Below are 17,615 nucleotides of genomic sequence, written 5' to 3'. Positions count from 1 at the left end.
TTCCCAGTCAATGTATGATTCCGTACAGCAAGTGGGTTATAAGTTTGCTGTGAATTATTTAATGGTTGAAAATATTTTTAAAAAAAGAAATATTTTATTTGGAAACTCTAGAAAAAACTCAATTTTTAATATTATCTCTAATAGCTTATAATTAGTTTTTCTCATTATAATTTTATAAAATAAAGGAAATCTAGTTTTCAAACTTGAAATCCCTTCCCATTTCTCTAATGCTATGATATTCACAAATACTATTACACATATATAGGTGTTCTGATGTAAAGGCTAAAAAGGGTTGGTCTAATTTGGACCACTTTTTGGATTTAGACAGGGACTCCAGATAATCTTAGAAAGGCACTGTAGCCGTTAAGCAGCTGAATCCTAGTATGATGTGGTAGAAAGTTTACCAAGGTATCTGTACTGAGTATCTCAATGATTTATTCATCCAACAAGTAGTTATTGTGAGTCTTGCTCCACGGATGGAGTAGGTTATAAAATAAAATCCCTGCTCTAATGGAGCTCCCACTTTTTTAGGGGAGACAGAAAATAAAGTCAATAAAAAAGAAAATTAACTTAAATTCAAGTAATAGGAAGAAAATAATGCACAGGCTAGAAGGCAGGGACGAACAGAAATGCTCTTTAGATAAGATGGACTGAGAAGGCCTCTCTGGCTGGGAAGGGGTGGGGGTGGGTAAAATTTGAATAGAGGCCTCAGGAAATACAGAAGACATTTAGAGAAGTAGCTGGGGAAAGCATGTTCAGGAAAGAGGGACATACCTGGGGGATGTCAGAGGAGCAGTCAGGAGGTCAGTGGCTGGCAGCTTAGCAAAAAGGAAAAAGAGGGGCAGGGAACGTGGTCAGAGAGGTTGCTGGGCAAGTCTGGATAGGGTTGGGTAGGGCCAAGGCAAAGTTTTATTAGGTTGGTGCAAAAGTAATTGTGGTTTTTGCAATGAAAAGTAATTGCAAAAACAGCAATTAAAAGTAATTGCTGTGTCATAAGAAAAAGAGATTCCTGACAGACACTGTGTTAGGCAATTCCTTAGTTGTTCTCATAGTAAACTGAGTTTTGGGACAGTTTTCTACACAGTTTTTTTTTTTTTTTTTTTTTTTTTTTTAACAGAACAATAGTTCAAAGCCCATGAGAACATTGTCCATTTCTGTCTTGACACCCTGTTTTTTCTGAAGGCAATTTATGAGAAGAGTGATTTTTTTCATTGCTAAGTTTTAGTAGCTGCCAGCTGATTGCTTCAGATACGTGCAATTCACTCTCAAACACAAATTTTAAAATTCACACAACCATTAGAGTTCTTGGAACTCACGGATTAACTACATTTAAACAAACAAGCAGATTTTAAGACATCAAATTTACTGCCTGGGATGAAATTTAAAATAAACCTGTAAGAGAGAAGCTCTGCTTCTATAGTGTTAGTCTACATATTTTGAACACACTTAAAAGCATAACTCGGCTAGGCGCAGTGGCTCATGCCTGTAATCCTAGCACTTTGGGAGGCCGAGGAGGGCGGATCACCTGAGGTCAGGAGTTCAAGACCAGCCTGGCCAACATGGTGAAACCCTATCTCTACTAAAAATACAAAAATTAGCCTGATGTGGTGGTGTATGCCTGTAATCCCACTACTCAGGAGGCTGAGGCAGGAAAATTGCTTAAACCTGGGAGGCAGAGGTTGCAGTGAGCTGAGATCGCACCACTGCTGCACTCCAGCCTGGTCGACAGAGCAAGAATCCGTCTCACAAAAAATAAATAAATAAACAAATAAATAAGTAAATATAAAAAAAGTGTAACTCTTGGCAACAGTCATGAGAAGCAGGGATATTTGTAAGTTCTCTTTTTTTTCCCAAAGCCAAACTACTATTTTTCCTAGTGTGCATTATCTTAGTTTACTTAAAGTTTAAAAACAGAAAGAATTAGGATGTGCATGCATATTTTGAAGACCGTATCGGTCTTCAAAAAGATAGGGAGATAAATGCAGATAATAACCAAATTTTCTTTATAGAAAGGATAAACTATAAATAAACGATTTCAGATACAGAAAGAGGACAGTCTTAGGAATAGGGAGGAATAACCTTTGAAAGTCTTTAAAATTTTCTAAAATGCTTTCAATGTAATCATGTCTAAAGTTAGAGGGATGACCGTTAAAACCTTTGAAAAATCTCATCTAATTTTACATCGCACACTCACACATTTACACACTCACACATGAGTGAAGAGATTCAGATAAACAGGCATTCTCTCAAATATATTAATGTTTATCTTCACTTTATATTTGAGTAATTTTAGCAGATTCCAGGAAGAAGACATAGCTCATGAAATATAAATTTTTGAATGATTCAAACTGTCCTAATGTGAAATACTTAAAATCAAAACATTTAAAAACAAAAAATTAAAAATATAATTTTAAAAATAAAGTCTAAAATGCCAACTCCTTTGAGTAATTCGGCCTTTAATTCCTTGTTCCTGAGAGCATGAGAAAATGTGTGTCAAGACACAAGGAATTTTGGGCAATCAAAGAGAGAAAATAAACAATACTGCAGGGGAATTATTTAAGTGAATCCATCTGTTTTGTGCTATAAAACTCTCTCAGTTTAATTTTAATGGAACAAAAAAGGAACCAGCTTGTCTGATAAAGACATCTCTTTTTTCCATGCCCAGATGAAAATGGACAGCCCAAATATTTTTTTCCAAAGCAGAAATCGCATCTAAAGAGAATGCCAAAGAAAAAGAATCACAATACCATAATTAAAGTTCTCTATATTTTCAAATTTTGTATAGGAAAAACAGAGTCTGGATTGCAGGTGTAGAGATATCTCTTATCACTGCAATCGACAGCCAAACTTACATGAATCCGGGAAAGGACTACTGCAAATACAATAACTATAAATTCAAGGAATTTTTAAAGCAGAATAATATCATGGTAGCTCCACAATGTCAGTGACTCATACTAGAAGAGCAAAATTGAAAATACAAATTATATTTGAATCTCCTGCTTTTAAGCTTTAATTAAAGGAGTCCTATGTGATTTTGTTCATTTATTTTATATTAGTAACTGCATAATAATTTGTGTTTCAGCTATTTAAAATTAACATTGATTGACTGAACTAGAGGACACGCTGTTTACTTGATTTGCGCAAAGAACAGATTTCATTAGCCCTTTCTGGAAACAGGGTATTTATCTTTCTGTATGCCTCTTCTTACTTCATACTCGCTTTCTCTCCACCTCATTGCCTATTGCTCTTACATGTTTCCTCAGACTCTCTTCACATTTCATTTGATTCCATTTGCTTACACTCTTCGCCACGAGGGGGCTCTTCCCAGCTTCTTTCCATGGAGTTTATGGAAAACCAGGATGCATCACAGTCAACTGCATCAAACATGTCACAACCACTTAGCTCCATCAACCCCAACAGGGAAGCAAGGATTTTAAAGCAGAAGGGCCCATCTGATTAGGGAGGGTTGTAATCTCTTTTCGGTTCTCTGATTCTTTATCAAGATGTGTTTGTCTCTTTTGGCCGAACTTTAGGAATTTAATTAGTTGGATTCAGCATGCCTGGGATGTAGGTTATTTTATAAACTTTTAGCTGTGCTGTGACTGCTGTCTAAAGATGCCACAATGCAAAATCCGCCCCAAAATGATCATGATGGAAATGCCTTATGCACTTGATAGCAAGAATGGAAGGGGGCTCTTGCTACGCCTGTAGCTCTCATTCCTACCACCTGCCCATGTGGTATCTTATGTGGACGTTCCTTCCCTTTTACACTTTGCTCCTTTGCTCTTTCTTCTAGAGTGCAGTCATACAAACTGGGGATCAGGACACAGGAATATGAGGCTGTTCCATCATTTGCTCTGATATTTCCAGTGTCTGCCCTAACCATAATTTTCAGCTTCTTGATCTTATCATATTTTTTTATGTTATTACTTAACCGAAGAAACGGGGAGAGAAAACCAAACCCTTCCATTATCCTGTACCCACCCAAGGACAGAACCCAAAAAATCCTAATTTTAAATTATGACAATTTGTCATCCTCATTTTTTTCTAGTATGAAGTCATTAGGACAAAAGAAAGTATTCAGGATTAATTGTATGACCTAGAGAAAGCAAATTACTTAACCTTCTTTTTTCTCAGTTTCCTCATCTGAACCCGCTTTTTGAGCTACACATAAATTTAAGGACACTTAAATGTATATTTCATCTCTTGAATTACGTATTATTGCTGTCTGAAATTTTAGTTCTGTCCTTAAAAAATCTTATAAAAACTATTCACAGATCTGGAAATACTATTATTTATGAATTTAATGTTTGTTTGGATTGACCCATGGTTTTCAGATTTGTTGAACATTTTCATTAGATCTCAAACTTTCTCTTCTTCTTCTTCTTTCTAGAATACATCCATCATAAATTCTTTCTACAATATATCCATCATATATTCTTTCTAGAATATATCCATCATAAATTCCTTTAGTAAAGATTTGGCAGGTGGTAAAGTTTTGACTTCTTTCAAATTGTCTTTAGTTCACTCCTATTCTTGTAAGATGAATCTGCCAGGCACAAAATTTTGGGTTATCATATTGTTTCAGAAATTCGAAGAAAATATTCTACTGTGTTCTGACTCCCGGTATTTCTGACAACTCTGCTCTCAGCCTGACTGCCTTTTCTGAAAAGGAAATTTGTCTTTTCTCTGGTAGACTTTAGGATTTTTGTGTGTGTATATCTTTGGTATTGCGTAGTTTCACTATTTTGTATCTATGTGTGAGTTTCTTTCCATTTACTAGGCTTCTCCTAAGTATTTTTTGTCTTCTATCTGCTACTAAAACTATGATTACATATATCATGTACATTAGACTAATTTTTCTATATCTCCTAAAATCTATTATATTTTCCAATTCTTCATCTGTGTCGCTTTCTGGATAATTTCTTCCGATCTTTCTCTACCCAGTTTACTAATTCTTTCTTCAGTAGTCTACTATGCTATTTAATATTTCCTTGACTATATCTCCAAAAGTTACATTTAGCTGCTCTGCAGTTATGTCTTTTCTCATTGCTATTATTTTTCCTTAAATATGTAAATTTTTAAATTAAATTTTAATTTAAATATTTTAACCCTTTTACAGATCTAGAAAGTTGTATTTTTGTTTCTGTTAACTCAAACTCATGGTGTTTCTTTGTGCAATTAGTGATCCTGGTTGTAAGCTCCATGTTTGAATCTGATCTGATAAAATCTCATGGCCCTTAACTAGTGATGCTTCCCTTCCAAAAGTATCTGTATATATTTTTGTATGGAGCCAACGTGTCCTACATACCTAAAATCACTTTAGCACCCCTTTAAGAGTCTTGGGTTTAATGTGGAATTCTCAAATGAAGTTTCTCCACCTTGCTGGAGTCCCAGATGATTCTCCTTATTACTGAGCTAATCCGTAATTGCCTTCAGGAATATCTCAATTTAAGTATTTGCCTACATTATCCTACATTGCCTGGCCCTGATGAAAGCTCGATTTTATTAGCAGGTCATTAATGACTTCTAAGTGGCAAAATTTAATGAACATTTCTAAAGAGCAGAGAGGACCAGATTAGTTGTTGGAAAAGTAGATTACCTTAATGGTCTATTTTACTGATGTAATTCCAATAAAATGGTACAAAAAAGCTATCGAGGCAAAGCACACAATTCTGAGGGACTAGGTTCCCATAAAGAAGAGAACCTTAGAAAGGTGGGCCAAAATCCTGCAAATTGTTCTTCCCTTCATAGCATGATTTACTGACTATTGGCATGGAGTAAGAAGTGAAGGATCCAGACAGAGGGGTACAGCTATTTGGGAGGCAAGCCAGCAGAGCTTTTAGCAATGTCATGAGGCTGGTGACATAAAAATTGGAGTTTGGGGTTGCCATGGCAGCCAGAACTTGAATGTTTCATATCTCAGTGGGAAGTGGGCAGTTTTCCTTTTAACCATTTGATGAACTCTTAAACTGCTAAAGGCAGAAGATTAAGAAACTAAGCAGGAAGTTACTGAAAATCTCACTGATATTTTCTGTAATACTGAGAAGTGAAACCGTGAAGTTAGATTCCAAAAAGGAAAGGTCAGAGGAAATCTCCCAGGTTCTTAATTGGGCTTCTAGGGGAAAGGCAATTCAGAGACGGAATCTGATAAAAACTCCTATTACAGTTTCGGGTGAGCAAGGACCCTGAACAAATGAGGTGGTCTTCCCCAATATCATTTCATGTTCCTATCTAAAGCTTTGTTATTCTTAATTTTGATATCTAAATTCCTTATCATAGCTCATGTGTAGTAAATGAAACACTTCCTTGAATTCATATATCATACTCCTGAAAAATAATTTTAATAGACACTAAAAAATTGGAATTTCTATTATGAGATGATGCTACCAGAGATGATCCTTGATGGTAAAAGTGATTTCCTAGGCATCTAATTACTTCAAGATAGGAAATCTAATACAACAACTTTGAAAGAATCTGTATCATCACATAAGGTGGAAATTTAACTAATTGGTTATTGAGACTTTTAAAAAATAACTAATTGCTTATTAGAACAGACAAACCAAACATATCTGAATATACGGCACCCTCAGAATATTTCAACACTTAAGGTCTGGTTTACTCTAGGACTCCACACTCACAGTATGAACCCTTCTCCAGTTAAGTTACCTACCTGGTCGACTTTGCTTTTTAGCCTTTACATGGTTAGCTGCAGAAATAGCATAGGATGAAGTAAAGGATCTGCTTTTGGTGAGGGTCATCATCACTGGATTATTCCAAGAATCAGGACTAAAAGCACCATAAAGACAGAATTAAAAGAAAATTAAAGAAATTATTCATCAGTTATTGAGCCAGTCTTGCCAGAACCCAACCATCATTTCTCTAATAGATTTGCCAATCTGAGTATTGGTTCAGGTTCAGTGACAGAACCACTGTACTTCCAAATGATGAAACAGATTATGTAAAAACAATCTCCGTTGCAGGGATATAGCAGTTACTCATCAAGCATACTGGGTTAACAAAGAAGAAAGATAACTTTCTTATTATCCAATTAATACAAATTAAACACCTTCTCACTGTACTCTAAAATTACATTCCTCACAGATTTTCTAAAAGAGGCTTGCAGATTAACTGGTTGAGATGCGGGTGAATTTACGTAAGCTGTGTCATAATGCTTACTTCAATACTCTATTATTTTTGGTGGATCTGTATTCAAAAATTGAATGACCATGAAATCATTCAAAAATAATGGGTTTTTTTTTTTGGCATTATTTCTTGTGACGGAAATGATCTAGTCAAATTCCCTTTAAAAATGGACATGCCAACAATGGAGCTGATGCTAAACACACTGATTATATGTACTAGGAGAAAGGCAATGGAGAATCTTCATCTAGCAAATGCTTGTACCAGGATGTACTTGGTCTGCCTAGGTTGCTTATTGTAAATAAATGTGGAATTAATAGATTCATGGAAGACTGAGCTAGAGAATGTTATGTAAGTCATGCAATTATTGTGATATACATTTTGGAGGTATTCCAAGACAAAATTTCTCTGTATGTGTTGCTTAAAACTTATACATGTTGAATCTGAAATAGACTCCATCCTAATTTGGGAGAGAAGGGAATTTCGAAAGTTGTGTTGACAATCTTGGACTGCTCCAAGGGAAAAGTGCTTGGTCTGTGTTTTGCTAACACCTGTGTCCTTTCAAGCACTAGTAAATTTGGTACTGGGTACAATCTATAATTTATGTAAATATAATTTGACAATTTGATCTTTTGCCAATCTTAGATTGGCAATGTAAGCAGGATGTGCCTGGTCTGTCTGGGTAGCTTATTGTAAATAAACCTAAAATTGATAGAATTATGGGCTCACGGATGCATGGAGATTGCCATATAAGCTTATAATTAATATGATATAATTTGGAGAGGTTCCAGAGCTAAAATGGTTCCCTCTGTGCAAGTAATATTATGCATGCATTGCTTAGAACCCTGCATGCTAAATCCAAACCAGAACATGTGCTAATGTGGAATAAAGGGACTTTCAGAAAATTGTACTAATAGACCTCTCAAAGGAAAGAATGCTAAGCATGGGTCTTACTATTGTCTGTATCCATTAATTACTAGTAAATTCAGCAATGGGTAAGATGTATAATTTGTGTTGAGGTCAATTTGACACTCTGACACTTGTTATCTCAATTTTTTTTTTTTTCCATTTCAGGGAGATTTTTCTTCAACTACTCACCCAGGTATTTTAAAACTTCATCTTTTCTCCTTACTTCTAATAGCAGTTTTCCATATATGAGGACATTTGAAATGTGGTATGACCTTCAGCAATTATAAAATGCAATTAAGTAAGGCATAAAAATATTTGTTTGACATCCTTCTCAGAAAGCACATCCTAGGTATTTCACAAGTTCTTGGCATTTAGGAAATAATGAGCTAAAAGAAACTTTGGATCTGAAACAGATGACAACACTGACTATCTTCTGGTGATGCTGGTCCCTTTTAATTCATTTTGCTGGATTGACTAACTGATTACTGTGAAGAAATATTATGTAATGTATATGTGGCCTAAATGTTCGCAGTTCTCATTACATAATACAGTGAACAGGTTGTTACTTTTACTTTTCTAAGTAGACTTTTTAAAGACAATGCCTTACAGTAACTGAATGTTTTAATATATCAGAAAGATATGAAGGCTATCTCAACAATTTACTATTTTTTTCAAATAAAAACATTTAAAATGTGTTCATTTTCAAGTTTGCAAAATACATTAGAGTATCTTTAATAAATGCAGATTTAATGAACTCAAGATAAATAACATCCTAGTCATATCACATTCTTAATACAATAAACAATTAATTGTATTTTACTATTAATGCAATAAATCAATGTATTATATATAAATGCATTATAGTTCACAGGTGCTTTCATATATTGCTTTGTGAGACCCTCACAGTTTTCAGCTTTTCATCACTGTCCTTTATTTCCTGATTCCTGTTTAAATTTCATGAATATGAAATAATTTGGATTCTGTAAAGGAGAACAGCTTAGGAAAGCCTTTACATGGTTTTCTCATGCTGGCACAGCAGAGGAAAATTACCTATGTGCCTGTGATGGAAGATCTCAATCTTCTTCCCAAAGGTGGTCTTATGCTCTTATTATCCCTGTAATGACTCCATTCTAAGTCCTTAAAGTCTGATCAGGTAACAGTCTCTTTTGCCAAGTTTACTGCTTTCTTTTTGCCTGAATACACAGACAGGGGTCAATTCCAAAGTCAACTTGGGATGATTTAGGGTCTGATTTATTTCAGCTTTTCCTATTTCTCTAAAGCCTATTTTTTAAGCACCTACTTGTGTTCTTCCATCTAATTTACCCCTCCAATTATGTCATAGTTCCCCTTTTTCCTAATGACTCCTTGTAATTGGGTACAGAGATTCTGGCAGGCTAATGACTTGCCTCTAAGAACATAGTACATTTCTGAGTGGTAGGGCCAAGACCCTTCAGATTCTTAGTCCAGTGTGCTTTCTACCAGACTGTATTTAAAATTACCCAGGGGTAAATTATCCAGCTGTATATATAAAGGAATATAAGTTGTGTTTCTAATTTTTATTTCTCATTCTTATTCTTCTTTTGATCAATGTAGTCCTTCCTCAAAGAGACCCAATAAATGAAAAGATATGGAAAGGAATAAATAAAAGGGCTAAAAGGGAAGAAATTTCAGGGCTAAAACTCAAAAGAAGGTTTTGACTGTGATTTATAATCAAGCCAAAACTAGTTGTATTTAGTGGTGGTACTACTGCCACTTACTTATAAATAGTTTTCTCTTAAAGGGATCAAATTGTATTCAGAATGAATTTCCTTTCTTCACAATGATGAAGGAATTATATTGCTTTCAGATCTTACATCAGTACTTTTCATAGGACAGTGAGATTATGAGATAGTATATTAGGCAGTGAGGAAAATGTATGTCCAGACAAGACATCTATGAGTATTTTTAGGAATGAGAGAGAGAATGAGAATGAATGGAATTGTATGCTATTCCTTATTTCTATTGTAAATATTTGGATGATCCATTTTACAAAGAAGAATGACAAGATCCTTGGGCGTTAAGTTCTTAAAAGTTCTTGGAACTTCCTTCCTTGTCATCATTTCAATTTAAACCCTCAAGTTCATTTAATTGACTAAGAGAAGAGAAAAGCAGGGGAAATAGGATTTGACTAGAAGTAACAAAGAATAACAGAAAAAAAGGCATTTGAGAAGGCATGAGTGGATTTTTGATTGACTGATAGAGTCATTCTATGGGAAGGAAATCATGAAGCATTACCTATACTATGACAGGAAACTTAGCAAGGTGCATTGGCAAAATAGGCAGACTCTAATGATACACACTGAAAACGTAATTCATTTTATTAAGCACTAGTTAACTATAATACTATTAGCATTTGTCAGTATTTGCTGCTGTAGCAATTGTCAATGATCAGTATTTTTAGAGAAAAATACTATCATTGACTACTAATTTCAAACGTCAGGAAATTTTCATGAAACACTGCATAATCTCTTCTTGTGTTGTTTACAAGTTTTACAAAAGCCCAGGTAATAGGATGGAGTGAGATTATACTGACATATAAAATATATAATGACATTTGAGTTTCTTTCCAATTCTATAGATTTCTTAGAATACAAATAATATGGAAGAAACCAATTAAAAATTTTTAATCAAAAAAGAAAAGTCATCAGTCATTAAATTCTTATAATCTGAAATATTTCTATTAGTCTCAGTATGGTGGTTTATTTATATCCCAGACTAAGGATCAGGAGATAAATTACTTCTGATACTGCTATCATGTAATACGACATAGATGTGTATATTTTTCATTCATTAGGTCATTGATAAAACTGATATATGTGTTTCAAAAACCTGAAATCATATGGTAAATGTTCGCATAATTTGAATAAAGTATTTGAATAAAGTATTTGAATATATAAATAAATATAAATATATAAATAAAGTATTTGAATATATAAATAAAGTATTTGAATAAAGTATGAATTTGAATACAGTATAAATTTGAATTTGAATAAAGTATGATAAGTATAATAGTTTTATTCGAAATAGAAAAGGACACAGTATCTCCCTCTAAATGCACTTTCCTTAGCTATTTTCTTCAAGATTATTTTTAGATGTTAATATAACCTTGTCTTTGGTTTTGATAATTCTGGCTTTTAAGTTGCTTTGAAAAATTGGAATTAATATCCTCAGAAAAGTTTAAATTACCAAATGTTTGAACATATCTAGGTGTTCTTAGGATGATCTACTTTTGATTTGCTCTTTTGACTTTTGTACAACGCTAAGACAGCTGGTCTTGTGGGAGGCTAATGACAGGGCTAGGGGCATCTCATATCAATTGCAAATGTCAAATTACATGCTTTCGATTTAAGGGTCTCAGTATGAATCTCAATGTAGATAAAATTACCTGCCTTTATCCTGGGCTTAACCCCTCCCATCTAAGGTCACAATGGCAGAGATCACATCAGGTCATTCTTTCCACGTATATTTAAGGCCACACAACAGATGTTAAGCCTAATTATCTGATGTTAACCCCTTACACTGCTCTGCATTTAAACCATGTACCCTTTCCATCTTCAAAGCTGACCTCCAACCAAATGTAATTGGTTAGCCTTCCTTCTCCTGTAATTTATAACTCATTTTTGGCAAGTAAGTTCTCTAAGAGACATTAAACCAGCAGGAGCCATATGCCACCTGGATGAAGGTGCTTCCTGCAGTTTGATGCTGGTGCTGCGGTCTCTCCGTACTGGTGCAGGCTCCAAGGTGGGTAGACCTGTGGCCGAGGTGGTGGTGGTCCAAGTGGAAGAAACTCGTCTCAACAAGCCAGGGGGCAAACTCCTTCTCAGGCGCTAGGAAAGAGACTTGACTTCATTACCCAGCATATTTTATATCTCTTAAATTTTATGTAATATAATACAAGGAAATGAGCTTTTAATTAGAAGTGAATTGACTAAATTACATTGGTTGAATATCACCTATCTAAAATTTGAGTGTTCAGAAATTTAATAAAAGACTCTCTGGCCAAAATGAACGCATATTATAAAAATAACCAGCCAGGTGTACTGGCTCACGCCTGTAATTCCAGCACGTTGGGAGGCCAAGGCGGGTGGATCATCTGAGGTCAGGAGTTTGAGACTAGCCTGGCCAACATGGTGAAACCCCATCTACCAAAAATACAAAAATTAGCTGGGCGTGGTGGTGGGTGACTGTAATCTCAGTTGCTCGGGAGGCTGAGGCAGGAGAATCACTTGAGCCCGGGAGGCGGAGAATGCAGTGAGCTGAGATCACACCACTGCACTCCAGCCTGGGTGACAAGAGCAAAAGTCTGTCTAATCAATCAATCAATCAATCAATCAATCAATCAATAAATAACCTTTTAGGGTCTTTATTTCAATGCTTATACAAATATGTGATTATAGGAGTGAGAGTCAATTACCTCTGGGATAATTTTATAGTTATATTTATTCAACAGGATTTACACACCTATACACACATATTAGTTATTATGAGAAGTTTTTCCTCAAAAGTCACTTGTTTGGGGGCATGAATTAATTTATATCACCTTGTACCACAGTCATACCCCCAAGTATTATTGACTTTATTATCTTCATTTACAAATGAAAGGAGCTCAGTGTAAGAATGTAAGTCTTTCATAAAATGCACCACTTCTCTTATGATTAATGTAACTTAGACAACAGAGATATGGGTAATGTCATCAGTGTTGACTCCTCTTAATAGGAGACCCTGCTGGCCAACCTGCTGTTCCCCTTCTCATTTCTTCTCCCACCATATCCTAAACAGGACATGTAGCATCATCTGCACTGAGACAAGAGTCTGGGATCACTAGGATGAGCACCAACACTCTAAAGTGGGTCTTGACCTTAAAAGTTAAACTGGGCCAGGCGCAGTGGCTCACGCCTGCAATTCCAACACTTTGGGAGGCCAAGGCGGGTGGATCACTTGAGGTCAGGAGTTCGAGACCAGCCTGGCCAACATGCAGTGAGTGAAAAGCACGCCACTGCACTCCAGCCTGAGCAACAGAGTGAGACTCCGTCTCAAAAAAAAAAGAAAGAAAAAAAGAAAAGAAAACGCTAAACTGAAGGTCTTTTTCCTACAACTTCAGCAACAGTCATAATAGACAGAACCACAACCCACTTTTATCTGTGGCTAATCACTCCTAATAAACCAACCACATAGGCATAGTTCACAAAGATATTCTGCTCTTCCAAAGAAGGTAAAAAATTTTGAGAAGTGAATTATATGTCACCTTGGGATTTAAGAATAGCTCTGATATTAAATAGTTTCCAGTGTCTCTTAAACATCTGAATGTGCATCTTAGAAGGTAAATCAGTTGGAAGAGAAAACTCAAACACTCTTAAATACCAGGTTTCTTGCCTTAAATCTGTCACTGACCTCAGGTCTAATTTGAGACCTGAAGGAACCAGTTAATCTCTCTCTCCATTTCCTTACTGTCATATTATACTAAGGTATATCTTCATCAGGGAATTGCATGTTGGAAGGAAACTATGTAAATATGTTATTGACAAAGTTATGAAGATCACATTCCTGAGAGAAGAGACTCACAACAGCAGAAGCACAGATGTTACTGACTGACCACTGGCTCAAAGGGATAGCTGATTGTTTACTAAATAAATAACTGTGCTGAATATACCAGAGACCACTGACGCTGAATTTTTTGTCCTTAATATGACTTATTTTTAATTAATATTGAGATCTAAACTGGGCGAGGATCCTCTTACAATTTACTTTCGTAAAACTCATACCGTACACGTAAAAAGAATAAGTTTGTGTAATTTCTTCCTTTTACATAGAAAATATATGTTTATAGAAATCACTAAGGATATATTTTATTTTAAATAATCTATAATTGACTAAAACTGTTCTGGGTTCAAAATTGATTGTGTATTGGAAAGTCAGGAGGGTATTCTGAAGTATATCATTCAAGAGAATCAAAGGGTAAAGAACCTTAAGTTTTAGGAGTCAATGAATTTTAAACAGAATCTGCACTAGAAAGGAGCAAGGATTTCTGCCTTTTTTGTTTTGTTGTTGTTGTTGCAATATCCTTATCACCTTAGAAAAGCGCCTGGCATATAGAAGAGAAAACGTTTTGCAAGTAACATGAAAGATTAAATAAAAGAGGTAACATAAAAAGATAAATTTTCTATGTACAGAAAACTATCAAGTATAAGGACAGAAGTCTTTATGTTTAAATATTTATTACTTTTGTCACCATGATCAACACTTTTTGCCTGAGTCACTGATATGAATCTGCAGATGGAGTTGAGGTGACAGGAAGGAGACCCAGAAGACAATTAAAAAAAATAGTTTAACCCTTTAAGGAGTATGTCATTACTACCTACCTTTGGAATAGCAAGCTTGTCTTTTTCAGAGCTCTCTTCAGAGTCAGAACAGGTATAGTTTTCACTGAGCGAAGTGACGGGATTCACTCTGGGCTTGTGAATGGCCTGGAAGGTGAGCTGTGTGCTGAGCAAGTTGCTCACGGCTCTCAAGGATGTGCACACGTTTGGTGGAAGAGAAGGGTCTGCCAGGAGGTCGGTAATGAGGCCGTGGGCCTCGCCCATGACGGCAATGTCCACAGTAATACTGGTTCCTGAAGACTGAGACACAAACCAAGGCAAGATCAGGCAAGAAAAGTCCTGAATCTGAAGGCACAAAGCATTAATTTGGACTTTTTCACTAAGAAATGGATTGGGCTGATTCTTTAGGATTTCAGTACAGTAAAATTCACACTACCTATTTCAAATTCTGCTAAAATGTGCCCTAGCTGCCACCCTTTTTTGCATTTGTGGCACATTTTTTAATGCTAGAACTTGGGGAGGGTCAAGCATATTTGAAGAAATTAAAAAGATGAACGCTAGTTTTTAAAAGGCAAAAAGTTTCAGAGATCTGGGGAAGAAAAACTTCATATCACTCCTTATGAAGAGCTCAAAATTTTACATGTATGTTCTTTAGGAATTTCACTCCAAAAGTAACATTAATATACCACAAAATGTTATTTTTAGTAATATTTTAATGTGACACGTGAACCTTGTGCTTATTCAACGAATATTTTTGCTAATGGTAGTTATTCAACGAATGTTATTAGAGATAGATAGACACAAAAAAAACTCCATTTGTGTGCTAGTTCACAATCTGTCTCTCTTCGTGTTGTTGGTTAGAATAGAAATTTCAGTTCTGGGATTCTGTGGCACATCTGTCATATTCTGCCAAACTGCCTATCAGAGCAGAGTCATTACTCTGTCCTCACAGCAGAAACGAAGAGCACAAAACACAGAGGCCGGGAAAATACACATAAATAAATAAAATAAACTCCAAAGAGAGAAAAAACAGAAGTATAAAGTTGTACGATTAAAAGAAAAATATGAGGGACTATTTTATAATCTTGAAATTACAACCTTTAAAAATAATATGAATTCATAAACTGCCAAGGATATTCCTAATGTATCTGACTAAATGAAGATGTAAACTTCTACATAAGAAAATATACCATAAGCAAAGGAGGAAATGGTCTGTGAGAAAATGTTTGCCACACAGAGAAGATAAAACATATCCAAACATAGAGCTTCTAAAAAATCAATACAGGACAATATTGAAAAAGGAAGTGAATAGACAATTCAAACAAAATGTAAATAACCAATATATATATATAAAGCCACTTATGTCCCCTATAATTAAATTGAAATCAACATAATAAAAACAACTTTCACTTACAAAATTGGCAAAACAGTAAAAGATTTATAACACCAAGCATTAGTAATGGTTTGGGTAAATGAGTAGTGAGGAAAAACAATCCAAAATGTTTGGCAGGAAACTTTGCTAAGCCTATCAATTAGTAGCTTAAATGTATATATTCTATGATCCAGCAAAACAACATACATATTTGGTCGAAAGAAATACTTCTACAAATATCTAAACATATAAAAACAATAACACAAAGGGTATAGCAGTGTTCTGGCAATGACAACCGAGATACATATAAGTAGATAAATTGTTCTTTTAAAAATTTCATTATATCTGTATTATAAAGTTGTCTATCCTTGTTTAAAAGATGTGGGTAGATTCATAAATTATTGTCTAGAAAATACTGTTCAGTGGGTTGGAAAAGTATGTTATAGAAACAGTAAATATATATTATTCTTGTAATTAGAAAAATATCATAACACCTAACGTCCATAAAGATATCTAGTCCTGCAATACCTATAAGTAATGAATAAATTACTCTGTAAAATTGTCATACAGAAAAGTTATGTCTTTTACTGCTAGAATTACAATAACTATAATAATAATGGTAAAGTTGACATTTATTAACCACAAGTCTACAAAGTATTAGTAAGTACTATTATTACTTTCACTTTCATTAGACACAAATAACTTGCCAAAATCAGACAGGTGGCAAGTGGAAATATCAGGCTGCAAACAAAAATAGCTTCATCCCATAGCTCAAGTGTTGAACCAGTACAGTGAAAAAAAAAAACAAAAACAGAAAATCTTAATTTTACTTGCTTAAATATAGCTGTAATTGCTTAATGCATAATTTAATAATAGTACCCATGTTCTCTGATCACAGGCATAAATATCTCTTATGAACCAATATGAAAATTTAAGCGTAATAGTAATAATTTTAGGATATATAGTCATGCATATGTCATATTTGTACCTATAGGGTTAGTTTTATTTTTCTGAGCTAAAAGTAGAATTTTTATTTACTTATTTAAAAAATAATTTGTATTGTGTATACTTGAGGCTTACAACATGTTATGCGTATATGTACAGATAGTCAAATGGTTACTATAGCGAGACAGATTAACATATCTAGCGTCTCGCATAGTATTTTTGTGACAAGAGCAACTGAAATCTCCTTATTTAACAAAAATCTGTAATACAACACTATTTTGTTAACTGTAGTCCTCATGTACATTAGATTCCCTAGACTTACACATCCTATATATCTGCTACTTTGTATCTTTTGTCCTACATCTCTCCATTTCCTGCCCCGTCCCCTGACTCTGCCCAGGGTAACCACTGTTTTATTCTCTATCTCTGAATATTCGACCTTTTTTAAAAACTAAGATTCTACAAGTAAGTAAGATAATGTAATATTTTTCTGTGTCTGGCTTATTTTACTTAGCATCATGTTCTTCAGGTCCATCTATGTTATGGCAAATGACAGGATCTCCTTCGTTTTTAAAGGGTGAATGCTATTCCATTGTATGTATATACGTGTGTGCATATATACATACCACGTTTTCTTCATCCATTCATTCATGGACAGATGCTTATGGTATTTCCATATCTTGGCTATTGTGAATAATGCAATGAACATGAGAGTGCAGGCATCTTTATGAGGTGGTGATTTTATTTGGATCATATAGTTCTATTTTCAATTTTCTTAAGAACCGTTCATTATACTATTTTCTATAATGGCTGTACCAATCTACATTTCTAACAGCAGTGTTCTAGGGTTCCCTTTTCTCCACACCCTTGCCGATATTTGTTATATCTTG

The 17,615-nt window shown here is 34.7% G+C and overlaps 1 protein-coding gene across 7 annotated transcripts in view; it reads right to left on the bottom strand.

The window, feature by feature from the left end:
- The window catches only part of PDE3A (phosphodiesterase 3A), a 306,681-nt gene that overhangs the window by 49,610 nt on the left and 239,456 nt on the right, over positions 1-17,615 (bottom strand). For all 7 annotated transcript variants that reach the window (XM_054443419.2, XM_054443421.2, XM_054443422.2 and 4 more), the window contains 3 exons: positions 14,451-14,708; positions 11,764-11,918; positions 6,674-6,789 (listed from right to left, as the gene is read on the bottom strand). In XM_054443419.2, coding sequence (XP_054299394.1) covers positions 6,674-6,789; positions 11,764-11,918; positions 14,451-14,708 — 529 coding nt within the window. The remainder of the gene's footprint in view (positions 1-6,673; positions 6,790-11,763; positions 11,919-14,450; positions 14,709-17,615) is intronic.

The sequence above is a fragment of the Pongo pygmaeus genome, chromosome 10 (genome assembly GCF_028885625.2).
Source record: "Pongo pygmaeus isolate AG05252 chromosome 10, NHGRI_mPonPyg2-v2.0_pri, whole genome shotgun sequence".
Lineage (NCBI taxonomy): Eukaryota > Metazoa > Chordata > Mammalia > Primates > Hominidae > Pongo > Pongo pygmaeus.
Note: the sequence above shows the minus strand (reverse complement) of the source record. Positions and strands in the feature narration are given on the sequence as shown.